At 33.1% G+C, this 16,641-nt stretch overlaps 1 protein-coding gene across 9 annotated transcripts in view; it reads left to right on the top strand.

Annotated features, from left to right (window-relative positions):
* The window catches only part of LOC120770998 (myosin heavy chain, non-muscle), a 37,932-nt gene that overhangs the window by 18,025 nt on the left and 3,266 nt on the right, over positions 1–16,641 (top strand). For 8 of the 9 annotated variants that reach the window (XM_040098748.1, XM_040098751.1, XM_040098749.1 and 5 more), the window contains exons 5-10: positions 5,891–6,012; positions 9,028–9,051; positions 11,347–11,439; positions 11,710–14,449; positions 14,663–14,967; positions 16,077–16,607. In XM_040098748.1, coding sequence (XP_039954682.1) covers positions 5,891–6,012; positions 9,028–9,051; positions 11,347–11,439; positions 11,710–14,449; positions 14,663–14,967; positions 16,077–16,607 — 3,815 coding nt within the window. Of the gene's footprint in view, positions 1–5,890; positions 6,013–9,027; positions 9,052–10,556; positions 10,701–11,346; positions 11,440–11,709; positions 14,450–14,662; positions 14,968–16,076; positions 16,608–16,641 lie in introns of all 9 variants that reach the window. The other variant, XM_040098754.1, reaches the window with a different exon arrangement.

A 16,641-nucleotide genomic window follows, 5' to 3' on the forward strand; every position in this document is an offset into this window, starting at 1 on the left:
AAATTGAGTATTCTTGAATATATTTACTATACAATGACCTACGATTTTTTTGATTGGTTGAAAATTGTCAATTTGGCATGAAAAAAACGACAATTTTTATCTAAAAAAACGACGTTTTTTTTCGGAACTACGCCATTTTGTTAATTTTTGATAATTTCAAATAATCGTGGGTCATTGTATAGGAAATACATTCAACTTTAATAACCTTTTTGAATTTTTTTGTATCAGCTACTCATACGGCCGGAATCATGTCAGCAGTTGGGGAACTTTTTTTTGACAACCGAAGACAGCTTATTACTCTGTTACTTTTCAATATTTTTGTAATAGCAATCGCGTTTCCGAATCATCTACTTCTTTTTCTTAATTGGCGAACCATCTACATTTGATGAAAATTATGCCAAGGAAAATAGTAATATCGACCAGATCAATATATAAACTTATTTACGACGATATCCACATAAAAGCCTAATGTCGGGCAACTAGGTCATCTTCAATCTTTAGTTCGAGTAGCGTTATCAATGCCAACAAAAATTGTGCGTGCTGCTATTGATCAATGGCCGAATCATTTGAGGGTTTTTGTGAAAGCAAAAGATGGCCATTTCGAATAAAATTTCTACTTTGCATTATTAAATAAAATCAACTTTATTAAAAAATTAATTATAGTTGGCTAGCCATGCTTCGACAAAACTTAAGTGCTCCACTAATATTCTTGATGCTATAATGTGGCTCACTAAAGCTATGTATGTCATCCGCAAAAGTTGAAGTCAATTCATTATTAGCTGTTGGAAGATCTGCTGTATATATGATGTTAGACTTGGACCTATAATGCTGTCCTGTGGTACACCAGTCCTTATCTGTCGTTCATCAGATATGAAATCCCCTACTTTATATATTCTATATAGTATTTTTTGGATTCCGATTCTCTTGTTGACATTTTATACCCTAAGGAATTTCCCTGGCTTTGATTGCTGCAAGTTGCAAGGGTATAAAATTCTCGGTTGCACCCGCACTTATTCCTTCATTACTTGATGTACATAATTGAATTGAGTTTATATTGATTGAAATTACTGAGCATAATTTTTGGATGTTATAGTCTGGGAATGCTTTCTGCTTCTGGTTTGGGGTCACTTCCTCGTATAAATGGCACCATTCATCGGTAAGTCTATAGAGAGGAACTCGTAATGCGCCCACATGATGAATGGAAAATGTAATGGAGTGGCCCGCACAATCCCCAGACCTTAACCCCATAGAAAATTTATGGTAAATCACACAAAAAAGATTGTTGATCGCTGAAATGTGGCAAATGCTTATCTGTTTTTCATTGAGAAATATACCCCAAACGATAGTGGATAATCTTATAGCTTCAATATCGCGGCGATGCAAATCACTTATTGAATGTAATGGGTTTGCCACAAAATACTAAGACTTTCTTCTTATTTTCAATAAAAATAATGTACCGTTTTCTTTGCTTTGCAATTGTTTTGTCTAATTGAATTTAGATGTTTTATCGTTTTTAATACTCTTGGAACCAGTTGCTGCAGAGTAAATATTATAATTTTGTTCACCTAACGGTTGTACCTATCACCTAAAACTAAGAGAGATAGATATTGGTTTATATACATACATACATATGTGTATATAAATGATGAGCATGACAAGAAAAGTTGAAATCTGGTTGACTGTCTGTCTGTCCATGCGTCCGTCCGTGCAAGCTGTGACTTGAGTAAAAATTGAGATATCTCGATGAAACTTGGTATGTGAGTTCCTTACTATGAAAAAATCGAGTTCGTAGATGGCCGTAATCAGACCACAGCCACGCCCAGAAATCGCCATCAACCGAAAACCTATAAAGTGCCGTAACTATGGACTAAATTAAGATATAAAACTATAATTTGGTACAGGAGATCGTAGTAGCAAGGGGCACTAGTGGGCAAAATTTTTGTGATAAAGTGGCCACGTCCTCTAATAAGTTTAATGTACGTATCTCCTAAATCACTTAAGCTACAACTACCGCAAAAATTTGTTACCTTGCATTTTTCTTACATTCTTATGTCAAATTGCACATATACAAGTAGCACAATTTAAAATTCCACTTGATTCACAGTACACAAATCAAGAAGCCATTATTATAACGAGATACAACTTTGCACGAATAATGTCTTTAGTGCCACCTTATGACCAAAAATTCTTTAAATCCAATAAAAACTATACAAGCCCCTAGGTACCGAATATTTAAACCCTCGGTACCTACATACATATAAGTATGTATGTATTTTGATCGAAAATGTTGATCAATATGTGATATGTATAACTGAAATGAAGGGATAATCTTTTTCTTATAATGATATGTGTGTTTACACCTTAAAGCATTTCCCTGGCTTTGATTCTTGCAAGTTGTTGTGTTCGGTTGCACCCGCCGTAACCCTTTCTTACTTGTTTTGTTTACATTAAACAAATAAAAAGTTTATTTTTAATAAAGGGGTTTAGTTTAGCCTAGAAAACTTCCAATATTTGAAATAAAATTAAAATAGTTGGTATCCGGCAATCACGGGCGGTGTAATCGGCAGTATTTTCATTATCATATTTCAGTTGCAAATGTTTTGTCCGATAATGTTCATGAATGTATAAATAAATCCTTTCACGAATTTACCAACGTTCATAAACTCTGACATCATCGCACCAAATGTGTATATATGTTCATACATATGTATATGACTTCTATTCCTGAAAAGAAGTTACATATATTAAAAGATTAGTTGTGGTGGAAATTATTTATTACATAAACCGTTATTTGAAAACATACCCTGCAAGACAGCTATCGGTTAAGTCATCAGCTAATTATTCAACACCACTACCAGATATTTCTGTTAAAGTTTCCAAGAGTTTCTTAAGGCCCAATTGACAATTCTAACCAAAATTCTTATGTAAGTGAGATCGTTCATCTTTCACCTACACAAAGGCCTCATGAATAGCACGGTGTGTATGTGTTGGTTTCCGCGTTAATTTTTTCAATGCATTGGAGGTTCGTAGCCGTGGCTTGCTGGACAGCTACTTAATATTGTTATTGTAGAGGAATAAATAAACAAGACGTTGTCATACTATTTTAAAAGAATTACTATTTCAGTGATACGATACGATATCTTTGCTTGAAGTATTCGTTTTAGATAAAGCCCTAAGCTCCATTTGCTTTGCACTAGTTCATGTATGCTTTTTTCGGAGAATTGTTCATGCAATGTTTTCATATACATATGTACTTATATGACGAATGTTCGGCAAAAAACACAAGAGTGACTCCTATTTAAGTATGTTGGTATGTTTGGGTATACATACATACATATTATTTACTTGTGTATATGCCGCATCTACATACATACATACTATATACTTAAGTAACCCGCAATTTTGATAAGTATACTTAGTGTTTTACAAAAAAGGCATTCGATGGTCATATTGAACATTTTTAAGCGTAAATTTATGAATCACACGGTGACAAATCAGTTGGAGGCACCGAGCCGGTTAGCTATCTTTATTTGCACTTGGATTTTTATATTCAGATGTTTTTCGTATGTAAATTCAAACGCAACTGCTGAAACTGGTTTTTGGTTAAACATTCGAAACCTTTGATAGCAAAGTGGCCTGAGTAAAAGAAAGAAATCGATTTCTTTCTGCTACTTAAATTCCTCAAATGATTCACAACACTGAACGGTTATGGTAGAAACAACCGTTTATTCGGTCATCATATTACATATGTACATACATACTTATTTATATCACATGTGTATGTATGTATGTATTAAGGAATTGCAAAGAAAAACTATAATTAAATTCCTTAATCCACCATAGTGTTTAATACAAAATCTAATCGTGAAAAGTTTCAAATATCAAATACCACCCATATAGTATACTTACGAACGGGAATTTCCATCAAGTCAGACGTCGTGACAATAGCAAGCATTTTAACTAAAAAAATTATTCATTAAAATGTAGTTTAATTTTGACAGTAGGATTTTTAAATAACTCTTTGTTATTCTTGTATACAGTGTTATGGTTGATTTTGCAACAATTTTTCAAGATAATTGCAGAGCACGAAAAATAAAAAAACTGGAGTTGGTTTTTACGATGAATGATTCAAACGCGGATTTCAGCAAATTCTGGGGCAATTTTCATATGTTACTGATATTAGACCGTTCGGCATTGATGTCTTGAAAATTGGTATGATTTATTTCTAAAAGTAATTTCAAGATTTTTTAATTAAATATTTACCACAGTCGAACGGGGTATTTTTTCCGTCATAATATTTATTTATATGATAACAAAGGACTTTCTAATACATTTTTTTGTTCCTTGTGTCCTTACAAAGATTTTATTCAGAGCAAAAGTTAATGCATAATATGGTTTTATGGGTTAACAGGTTTAAAAAAAAAAGTGTAATTGAAATGCCGAAATGAGAAAAGTAGCACCTGCGTGACTTGGCCTTCGTATATCCGGAGATAGGTTATGAATAAATTTACATACCCTTGTAGACAATAAAAGCGTTCCACCTAACATAATTGAAATAAGATCACTTAGAAATTTGTTTATAAAGTTACAATATTAGGACCATTTTTATTTGTTTGGCCACATAATGTATTTACAGGAAATAGCCAGTTTTATAAGGAGTAGTTTTATATAAAGAATAACCAATTAATTTAAAAAAAAATTAACAAAAATGTACATTTATGATTAATTAAAAGAAAGCAATGTTCACAACAAAATTCTCAATAGGCTCTTCTAGTAACGATTCCTGCCTTCTTTAGCCTCAAAATTTGCCTTCATTTTTGAAGGCATGGAACTCGCTAGGACCTCAATTGGTTTCCTTGTAACGCGACCATACCAGTTCTAAAATCTTTATCAATTGATTTTTATTTGTTGACTTGTAGCAACTTTATACTTCACTATGTACCATAAGTGCTCAGTAGGGCTTAAATCGGGCGAGTTTCCAGGCCAATCTAAGCGTTGAATCCATAGATAGCTAAATGTATTGACCAAGTAAACCTTAAAATTCGAGCTGAATAAGATCATGTACCCCAATATTATATAGAAGTTTTATACATGATTTGCTCTTAATCTAAACTTAGCCATTTTGCACAATGGCTTGGCGCTGAGCCATCCTGAAAAGCATTATCCGTATCAGTTGCGGGGAATAAACAATTGTTGACCACTCCATCAACAAGGTACATATATACATAAGTCCTAAAACATGGTAAGAAAAGGAGGAAAACTTAATTTTCTTTACAACACAATTATCCTGGAACCTGGAAATTAAATTTGCTTTCGTTAAATCACATGACCTGTTGCTAATTGAATAGTTACAATTCTAGGTGCTATTTGCTGAGAAGATCAAGATGAAGAATCTCTTGCCAAAATGGGAGTTTTTAGGTCACCCATTAATTTCTTCTGATTATTTGGCATTTTGCACAACTTTTGAAATATACAACCAAAACACGGCTATGACTGAATGGTGTTGAATCCAATTTGATAGAAAATAATTCATTTCTCAGTGCCTACTAGATCTATGTAGTAAACATTTTCTCAAATTTACAGTTAAACTATGTATATAGTAAGATAAAGATAGGAAAATGAAGAGGAAAAGTAGATTTAATAGAGCTGCCTCCCACAATCCGCACCAGGCGGTGATGGGTTTTTACATTACATATACATTTTCAATACTCAATTTTCAACTATTGCTTAAATATAATTTTAGGATATTTAATACTAGTTTTGGAACGTTAATGTTTTCAAAATTTGTAATGGAGTATAATGAATTTATTCGTAACAATTAAATTTATAGTTCTTACAGGTACCGCCCATTTCTTAATGTTTTTAAATAATCTTTTATATAATTTTGTAGATCGTGAAGACCAATCGATTTTATGTACTGGTGAATCTGGTGCTGGTAAAACCGAAAATACAAAAAAAGTGATACAGTATTTGGCTTATGTAGCGGCTTCAAAACCAAAAGGCTCGGGAGCGGTAAGTCTATAAATTTGAATGATCGAGTTCTAAATACTGCATTTGACACTTAAGTGGATTAATTATGAATGTATAATATGTATGTAAAAAAACTTTTCTTTTCCCAAACCCTTCTTAAATAAAAAAAATATAAATTTCGAAAGCGTCATTTAAGTTTTCATTATTTGAACTTAAACATTTTGCCAATTTATTGTTTACATGTAAATATGTATACATATAAGCAAATTTTTATGATACATGTATGTGTATCTACATACTTAAGTATGTATGTAAAATGCCATGTGGTGTACTACATGCATATACATACATATAAGTATGTATAATAGTATATGTACGTTTATGAGTAATGAAATTGTATTCATTATTATGATTATCAGAAAAAACGAGTAAAAGCAAACATTAACTTATTATGCTAAAAAATTATCTGAAGTGAAATGATTAAAAACCTTTTCGTTGGCAATTCAGAGCGAAAATACTTATGTGGTGACTCATCAGTTCAGTAAATAAACAAAGAAACAGAAATATCCGTAAAAGTAAAAAAGACGAAAGACAGTTGAAAACAAACCACGAATCAAAAAGTAAAAAATAAATAAAATCGAATGTACAAATGAAGAATGGGGCAGAGTGTGCAGGGCTATATGGCGTAATGTTAATAAAGAAATGGTGCACAGGCTGAGATCGCGCTCTTTGAATAGAATATCTAGCTCTCAAACGTGTTGCAACCTCGACTGCGGCTTTTAGCTCCATTTAAGGTGAACCGTGTCATCTAATATGGAATGCTAAAGTCCTAAGTTTATACAAATATTGAAAAATATGTTTATGCATGTACAAACTTACACAAATATATGTATGTACAAAAATATGCAATTAGTCGGTATATATGTATGTATTTATACAGCTAAATGCAAAATGGAAGCATGAATTTGTGATTAGCGAAAATTCATACATACTGAGGACTGGGTTCCATATCTTTAAACATTTAAAAAATGTTGAGAGAAACGATATTTCATTTTTTAACCCTTTTATAAATATAAACGCTGTGCTTTCAAAATAAAATAAAGAGCAATGATGTTTTATGATATAAGTATGTAGGAGCCACATTTTAAAATTTCGGCTATTCCACTTATGCTGGTGCGTTATGTACATATGTGTGTAGATACTTCTTCCAACTGTCCACCATTGATAAATTTGCTACATCAATTGGATCGATTCAAATGAGATATAGGAACGTGAAATCATATGCTTTGACGAAGTGTTAAAGTAGAAATTGAAAACAGCAGCACTTTAAAGTAAAAGTTTTGCCGCATGCTCATTTGTATAGATATGTATGTATATATTATAAATATGTACATACATATGTATGTATGTATCTCAATCAAGTGCATGCGCTTACATATATTCGATCATGACATTGTTGCTATTTTTATTTTTTGCCCGTATGAAATAGAAATACAACCGAATAAGTATTAATCACTTCCAATAAACGTATTTAAACATAATTACACATTACATATATGTATATAAACATGTATGTATACAGTTTGATATATACGTTTGGTTTATATCTAAACTTATTTTATACGATTTTGTACAAATATGGAATTTGGCATGTTTTCGAGCGGAGAAGTTTCCTTTTAAGGCAACCAAAATTTCGTTAAGAAATTCTTCTAAAGATTTTGAAGTAATTAAATTGATTCCATAAATGCTAGCGTGTGCACAAGTGTGCCAACATATACATACATACATTCATATACTTATTATTTACATATGTACATACATTTGTAATAAAGTCAAATGGGTTTTGATATGTGTACATCGAAATGATCATACATGTACATAAATGAATATGTATGTACATATGCCTATCTGTCTATTGATTACCATATAAGGATTAAATTATTTTAACTTTGAAAATATGCTTTATTGGCTTATTGGCTGCTGTCGTTGTCACTGTCGGAAACGTATGTTCAATTTGGTTGTTCTTATTATTTCGAACACGTCTGTATGACAACCGAAAGCGTTGTGTGTGTGACTACCAACCTATGGATTGCCGGATCAAATCCGACCTGGTAAAATTCTAAAAATTATGACTTTTTAAAACCATGCGCCGATCTGCATGCCGTGTCAAACCTCTTCATTTACACTCGATTCTCTATTCTAAAGGGAAGCTCTGCAAATTTTTTTGATAATATATACTGTTGAAAATCGGCTATAGCAGTGTAATTTTATAAACATACATTTGGGGTACTCACAACGAGTCAAAAATCGTAAAATAATCGTCGTAAAATCATAAAATCATAAATGTTTATACTAGTTTAAAAACCTTGTTGTTGGATTGTATACTAAAATAAGTTTACGCAAATACAACTCTGAACGCTATGTTTTCGGATCGTTATAACTTATAACTTAATGAGACTATGTGAAACCCCTAATTGTATATGTGCATACATACATATGTAATAATAGATACAATGATATTACGTCGAAGTACAGAAATAACTAAATATGTATTTTAAAATAAAACTATTACCAGAATATTAGGTGTTTAATATGAATATTAAAATAGTTTTTTCTTATTAAACACATAAGTATGTAAAAGTTATTAGGACTTAATTTTATATTTAATTTGTGATATTTTTTATATTTTTATTTCATGTTTTCTCTTCAACTGCTCTACTTACTACCCACTACCACTACTATGTTGTATAATTGATTGGTTTGATGTCTACTATTCGAACACTTTATGCGCCGATTTTATTTAAATGAATAATCAAAATAATGTAAATATTGAAAAAATAATAAAATCGCATCAAAATGGAAAATATATATTTGAAAATAAATTATTACACCCACACACTGCAATCTACTATTAACGTTTGTACACCTTTATTCACCAACAAATAATAACTTTAAAACGATACCACAATCACTAACACCACGAAATGTCCAAACAACCGACCGATTACCAACAATCAACCCAAACAAATAATTACCTCAACAATTTCTGCCAAAAAGGGACCTCATCCGGCTTTGATTATTGTAAGTATCTGCAACCAACCCATTTTTCCCATATCACTAAGAGCTATTATTATTCTGATTCTGCGTTATTGTTCTTATAATTCTCTTTTATTTCGTTATAATTATTTATGCTTTCATTTAACATAATCCTTAAGGTTTTAGTTTGGAAACAACTTAATGTTACTTGTGCTAAAAGTTGTTAATAACTGTATATATGTTAGGTAGAGATAACTAATGACTTATTTTTCACAAAATTTCCTGTGTTGGCGCATTTTGTTACTTATATTTATATATTTGTTTGGTTCCGTTTTCAATCCTGCGCTCTGACCTAAATAATCGGCGTGTTCAATATTTCAATATTTTATTACATGCAAATTTTGTATGCAACTTACATACATATACATATGTATATATGTATATATGTATTTTTAAAGAGCGGCTGCTCAAAATATTAACCTTTGAGCATTGTGAAGATACTATTTCGGGTTTTTACAAACATACAATAGGACAATACTATATATAAAATGTATCCGTTCCCGCGACAGTCAGATCTACGTAATTGGAACTCTTGATCGCTATTTATTAAATTAAAAAAGCGTTTATTGCTTTTCATTAAAATTGTTTAATAAAATCCCTTAGGATTCAGATTTCTCTCGAAAGTCGGTACATTATACTTTATTGGTTTTCTTTGTTAAAATTGACGATGATTTTAAGCATTTATTTCTTCTTTAAGTTGTTGCGATTTACGATTTTTTTTGGTCAGAATGCATTTATAATATTTTACCCAAATCAATAATAATTAATTATTCTAACATATTGATGACGACTATTGTTATTTTCGCTATATGCTATGCTATTTAACGCTTTTACCATTTCGGCGTTCATCGAATCCACTAAATGATTCGTCCCGATAAAATCACGTGTACAACTAAATATGAATTTTAGAGTAATAATGCGGAAACGTTTGCGGTAAAGTACCATAATGCCATAAGATTTGCCTATATCATTTTTACTTGAGTAAGCTTTTTTATGACTATCCAAGATTGAGAATGTAATTTTGTAAAATGTATTTATTTTATTTGGCTTTTTGGTAGCTACAGTTTGATGCCAATGTGTTGTTATTTATTATTGTTGTTATAGGTGCACTGTTTTTCTTTAGGCTACAACAGATTATATATATTTCGTACAATATAATATTCATATTCATGATCAACTCCTAACTGAACCGTCTTTATTACGGTGTCCTCAAAATATTGTTTATTATACTGAAAAGCCCAGTTGTACTCTGCAAAATTTCATCCATTAATATTTCTACGTCCACGTCCTTAGCATAAAACGAAAGTCTTTAATAAATGGAGCACTCCTATAATATTTTTTTAGAAAGGCAGAATGTAATTAAACAAATGCAATTAACATTACACTATTCTGAACAAGACAGACATACTCGTACTTACTTTTCGAACTCCACTTTTTAATTGGCATTGAATATATTCATGAAATTAAAGCCAATTATTCCAATTTTACAGAATTTGCAAGTTAATGCGAAGAAAAGTTATAAAATCAAATGTCATGTTCATGGTGTATCAGATTCTGTTTGTATTAAGAATGAAACTCGAAAAGAAGTTCCCAAGTTGAAAGAAAATATTGGATGCCGATGTATGATGTCGAAGGTATTTTCGTAGTTGTTATATCAATACATCTGTTGCAAGTAGACCATTATGGTAGTTTTGTGCTGATTTATATAAATATGTAAATACAAAGCACTCATACGGATATTATACACTTATGTAAGCACCTACATATGCATATGTACATATGTAAGTACACAAATATTTCAGGATGGTTTTGTAAAAATTATAGTTCCATTTTTAATTGAATCTTCATATTTAATACTAAATATTTTGTTCTTTTTTAATTGTGATAAGTAGTTTGTTTCTCTGCAAATGTACAACGAGAACACCCAAAAATTGTAGTTAACATTAGATGATTTTTATATGCACGGTTCAGTGAATGTTTATTTTTTGAATAATTATATTGAAGACATGCATGGACGTATCAGATATGTCACAAAATAATGAAAAAAACTAATTTTGGAGATTTAAGCTTTTGTCCATACCATATTCCCAATAAGGGAGGCCAAGAAATATATACACGCCGAGATACTTAAATTCATCCATTCAAGTCATCAATATAATTTTTATTTTTCAATATATTGCCTTAATTTTACAAATAGTTTATATTCGAAAGATCGTCAAGTAATTTGGTCTGACTTAATTATCGTAAATAATAAACTAATGAAAATGATTTATTACACAGGGTGAACTGGAACAACAACTTTTGCAAGCTAATCCCATTTTGGAAGCTTTTGGAAATGCGAAGACTGTAAAAAACGACAATTCATCTCGTTTTGTAAGTATCGATTTAAAAAATTAAACATAATTGTACTACTGAAACTTGTATATATGTAAGGTCTTAAATATTATTTATCAATATCAACATTTTTTTTATTTAATTTGCTCGAACTAAATAATTGATCAAAATTAAAAATATGTATGTCGTAGAGGACGGCAACAATCGTTTTTCGGTTGCCTGTATTTGTCTGTTTTTATTATTATTATTATTTTTTTAATTATAAAAATTGTTATGCAGTTTTAATGACTTTTTGTTTACCATATTTAGGGTAAATTTATACGTATAAACTTCGATGCGTCGGGTTACATTTCGGGTGCGAATATTGAAACTTACCTGTTGGAAAAATCTCGTGCAATTCGCCAAGCGAAGGATGAACGAACTTTCCACATATTTTATCAATTACTTGCCGGTGCATCGCCGGAACAACGAGAAAAGTTCATACTCGACGATATCAAATCATATCCGTTTCTTTCAAATGGAAGCCTACCTGTGCCTGGTGTGGATGATTTTGCTGAATTTCAGGCAACAGTTAAGTCTATGAACATCATGGGAATGACCAGCGAAGACTTCAATTCTATATTCCGCATAGTTAGTGCTGTACTGTTATTTGGGTGTATGAAATTCCGACAAGAGCGTAATAATGATCAAGCAACGCTTCCAGATAACACTGTGGCTCAAAAGATTGCTCATTTACTTGGTTTAAGTGTAACCGATATGACAAGAGCCTTCCTAACACCCCGTATTAAAGTGGGCCGTGATTTCGTTACAAAAGCGCAAACGAAAGAGCAAGTAGAATTTGCTGTGGAAGCTATTGCCAAAGCCTGCTACGAACGTATGTTCAAATGGTTGGTAAACCGTATTAACCGGTCGTTGGATCGTACCAAACGCCAGGGTGCATCTTTTATAGGTATACTTGATATGGCTGGTTTCGAGATATTCGAATTGAATTCATTCGAACAGCTTTGCATTAATTATACCAATGAAAAATTGCAACAACTCTTCAATCACACGATGTTCATTTTGGAACAGGAGGAATATCAACGGGAGGGTATTGAATGGAAATTTATTGACTTTGGATTAGATCTGCAACCAACGATTGATTTAATTGATAAACCTGGCGGTATAATGGCATTATTGGACGAAGAATGTTGGTTTCCAAAGGCCACAGACAAAACGTTTGTTGACAAACTTGTATCAGCACATTCCATGCATCCGAAATTCTTGAAAACAGATTTTCGAGGCATAGCTGACTTTGCTATTGTTCACTATGCTGGTAAGGTTGATTACTCGGCTGCCAAATGGCTAATGAAGAATATGGATCCGTTGAATGAAAATATTGTTTCGCTGTTGCAAGCATCGCAGGATCCTTTTGTTGTGAATATTTGGAAGGACGCTGAAATTGTGGGTATGGCTCAACAAGCATTAACCGACACTCAATTTGGTGCCCGCACCCGTAAGGGAATGTTCCGAACTGTATCACATTTGTACAAAGAACAACTTGCCAAACTAATGGATACCTTACGAAATACAAATCCAAACTTTGTCCGTTGCATTATTCCAAATCATGAAAAGCGTGCTGGCAAAATAGATGCGCCTTTGGTTTTAGATCAGTTACGCTGCAATGGTGTATTGGAAGGTATTCGTATTTGTCGTCAGGGCTTCCCCAATCGCATTCCCTTCCAAGAGTTCCGGCAACGCTATGAGCTACTTACGCCGAACGTTATACCCAAAGGCTTTATGGACGGGAAGAAAGCATGCGAGAAAATGATTCAAGCTTTAGAATTGGACACGAACCTGTTTAGGGTTGGTCAATCGAAAATCTTTTTCCGAGCAGGCGTATTGGCTCATCTGGAAGAAGAACGTGATTACAAGATCACCGATTTAATTGTGAACTTCCAAGCGTTCTGTCGTGGCTATCTAGCACGCCGCAATTACCAAAAACGTCTACAGCAGTTAAACGCAATTCGTATAATACAACGAAATTGTGCCGCATATCTGAAGTTACGCAACTGGCAGTGGTGGCGCCTGTACACAAAAGTAAAGCCCTTGTTAGAAGTAACTAAACAAGAGGAAAAACTAGTACAAAAAGAAGATGAGCTTAAACAGGTGCGTGAAAAACTAGATGTTTTGGCGAAAAGCACACAGGAGTATGAACGTAAATATCAACAAGCTCTGGAGGAAAAGACCACATTAGCTGAACAATTACAAGCTGAAATTGAACTTTGTGCTGAAGCAGAAGAGTCACGTTCCCGTTTGATGGCTCGCAAGCAAGAGTTAGAGGATATGATGCAAGAATTGGAAGCGCGTATTGAAGAGGAAGAAGAAAGGTCACTTGCACTCGGAGCAGAGAAGAAGAAGTTAGAGCTGAATATTCAAGATCTCGAAGAACAATTGGAAGAAGAAGAGGCGGCTCGACAGAAATTACAACTAGAAAAGGTACAGTTAGACGCTAAAATCAAGAAGTACGAAGAAGATTTGGCTGTTACTGATGATCAAAATCAGAAGTTGTTAAAAGAGAAGAAAATACTAGAGGAACGTGCCAATGACCTTTCTCAAACATTGGCGGAGGAAGAGGAGAAAGCAAAGCACTTAAGTAAATTAAAAGCTAAGCATGAAGCTACAATAGCTGAATTAGAAGAACGATTACATAAAGACCAGCAACAACGGCAAGAATCCGATCGTTCCAAGCGTAAGATTGAAACCGAAGTGGCCGACTTGAAAGAGCAATTAAATGAGCGTCGTATTCAAGTGGAGGATATGCAAACGCAATTGGTGAAACGTGAAGAGGAGTTGACGCAAACCCTAATGCGTATCGACGAGGAATCTGCAGCGAAAGCCACTGCGCAAAAGGCGCAGCGCGAATTAGAATCACAATTGGCGGAAATTCAGGAAGACTTGGAAGCCGAAAAGGCTGCAAGAGCGAAGGCAGAGAAAATACGCCGAGATTTAGGCGAGGAGCTGGAGGCACTGAAAAACGAACTTCTAGACTCTTTGGATACAACAGCTGGTGAGTAAACAAAATCTCTTATAACGAATGGGGCACAAGGTACCTTTGAAATTTTGATCAATAAAAGCTGTTCACATAACTATTTGTTCTAAAATAGAAATATTTAAGGTATTTATTTTTATATGCATATACATACATATACGTATATTTTCTGAATATATTTTTTAATTATACAATTGAATTGAATGTCGTGCTTTTCTTTCCCACTTGTAGCCCAACAAGAGTTACGTTCAAAGCGGGAACAAGAACTGGCCACTCTGAAGAAATCACTAGAAGATGAGGCAGTCAACCATGAATCCTTTTTATCTGAAATGCGGCACAAACATTCACAAGAACTGAATGCTATTAATGATCAATTAGAAAACCTGCGCAAAGCAAAAGCAGTGCTGGAAAAATCGAAGGGCACTTTGGAGGCGGAAAATGCAGATTTGGCTACCGAATTGCGTAGCGTTAATAGTTCACGTCAAGAAAATGATCGCCGAAGAAAACAAGCGGAATCGCAAATTGCTGAACTTCAGGTATAACATTTGAATTTGTATGTGTATATTTAGGCCATACATGTATATAGTATGAGTATATACGAGGTGTGCTAAAAAAATAACGGGCATTTTAGTTTTATGAAACAAAATATTTATTCATACGTCTGTTTTAATGTGGACGCCATCCAAATAATCCCCATTCGAAATAAAGCACTTATGCCATTTCTCAAACCCGATTTTTGGAGAAACCTTTAGTTTCTCTTTATTTTAGGAAATAGGTCACACAGAGCCATGTCTGGTGAATATGGAGACTGGTGCATAGTCACTGTATTGTTTTTGGCCAAAAATTTACGACCAAATAACGAAGTGGGAGCTTTTAACAAACGAAAATCGCAAGTTCATAGGAACACGTCTAATCTTAGCGGCTACTATAGGCAAAGTAAGCAATGAATACTGCCGAAAATTGTATCGTACTTCAAGGGCATGTAATATATATCGACGTAATCAAAAAATTACAATTGTACTCTCCAAACCTCGATATTATTTCTGAACACACCTCGTATGTATTTATGTATGTAAGAATTGTCGCTCGCTGTTACAATGACATACCTATATCCATATTGCAATGTTATCATGTTAACCAAACTGGACGTATCCAGTTTCTCAGCTCCGAGTTTTGTGGTTTATAGACTACCTTTATGGCATTTCCAATAATATTCGTCGTGTCGTGTTCTTAGCAGTGCTGGCAGTTTCAATTTAAAATTATAGCTACATAAATTGTGTTTGCATAAAATCTCGATTTCACAATTAGAGCATCTACATTCTTTAAAACATATTCTTCTTCACAAAAAATGTCAGCTAAAACCCTTTAAACCATCATTAAGATATGAGTAAAAAACAATTTCATAGGTAATTTAATTTTATGTTCTACAATTTTTGCCTGAGGTAATTTTATGATAAAATTTACCGTTCGCTTTGAAGGTTTAGACTGATCGGACTACTTGATGTTATATAAAAATTAGTTGAATTTCTGTTAAATTTGTGTATTAATCACATAATAATATTATTTGCTCTACATTCATATGTATGTTTGTTTGTATATATGTACTGTACAATATACCTAATTGATAAATGTTAATCATGTGTAGGTAAAACTAGCTGAAATCGAACGAGCCCGATCGGAACTGCAAGAGAAATGCACAAAACTGCAACAGGAGGCAGAAAATATAACGAATCAGTTGGAAGAAGCTGAATTGAAAGCATCGACTGCTATAAAATCTGCTAGTAATATGGAATCTCTACTCACAGAGGCGCAACAATTACTTGAGGAAGAGACGCGGCAAAAGTTATCGTTGAGCTCAAAACTGAGGCAATTAGAATCAGAAAAGGAGGCATTGCAGGAACAACTAGAAGAGGATGAAGAGTCGAAACGTAACTATGAGAGAAAATTGGCCGAGTTAACCGCACAAATGCAGGATATTAAGAAGAAGGCAGAAGAGGATGCCGATCTGGCTAAAGAATTAGAGGAGGGCAAAAAACGTTTGAATAAAGAGCTTGAAGCCCAGGAAAGACAAGTTAAAGAATTGATAGCTCAAAATGATCGTTTAGACAAAAGTAAAAAGAAGATACAGTCGGAACTGGAGGACACAACCATTGAATTGGAAGCACAACGTACAAAGGTATTGATATTTGAATTTTTGAATGTTCGAAAAT

Source organism: Bactrocera tryoni, chromosome 3 (genome assembly GCF_016617805.1).
Source record: "Bactrocera tryoni isolate S06 chromosome 3, CSIRO_BtryS06_freeze2, whole genome shotgun sequence".
Classification (NCBI taxonomy): Eukaryota; Metazoa; Arthropoda; class Insecta; order Diptera; family Tephritidae; genus Bactrocera; species Bactrocera tryoni.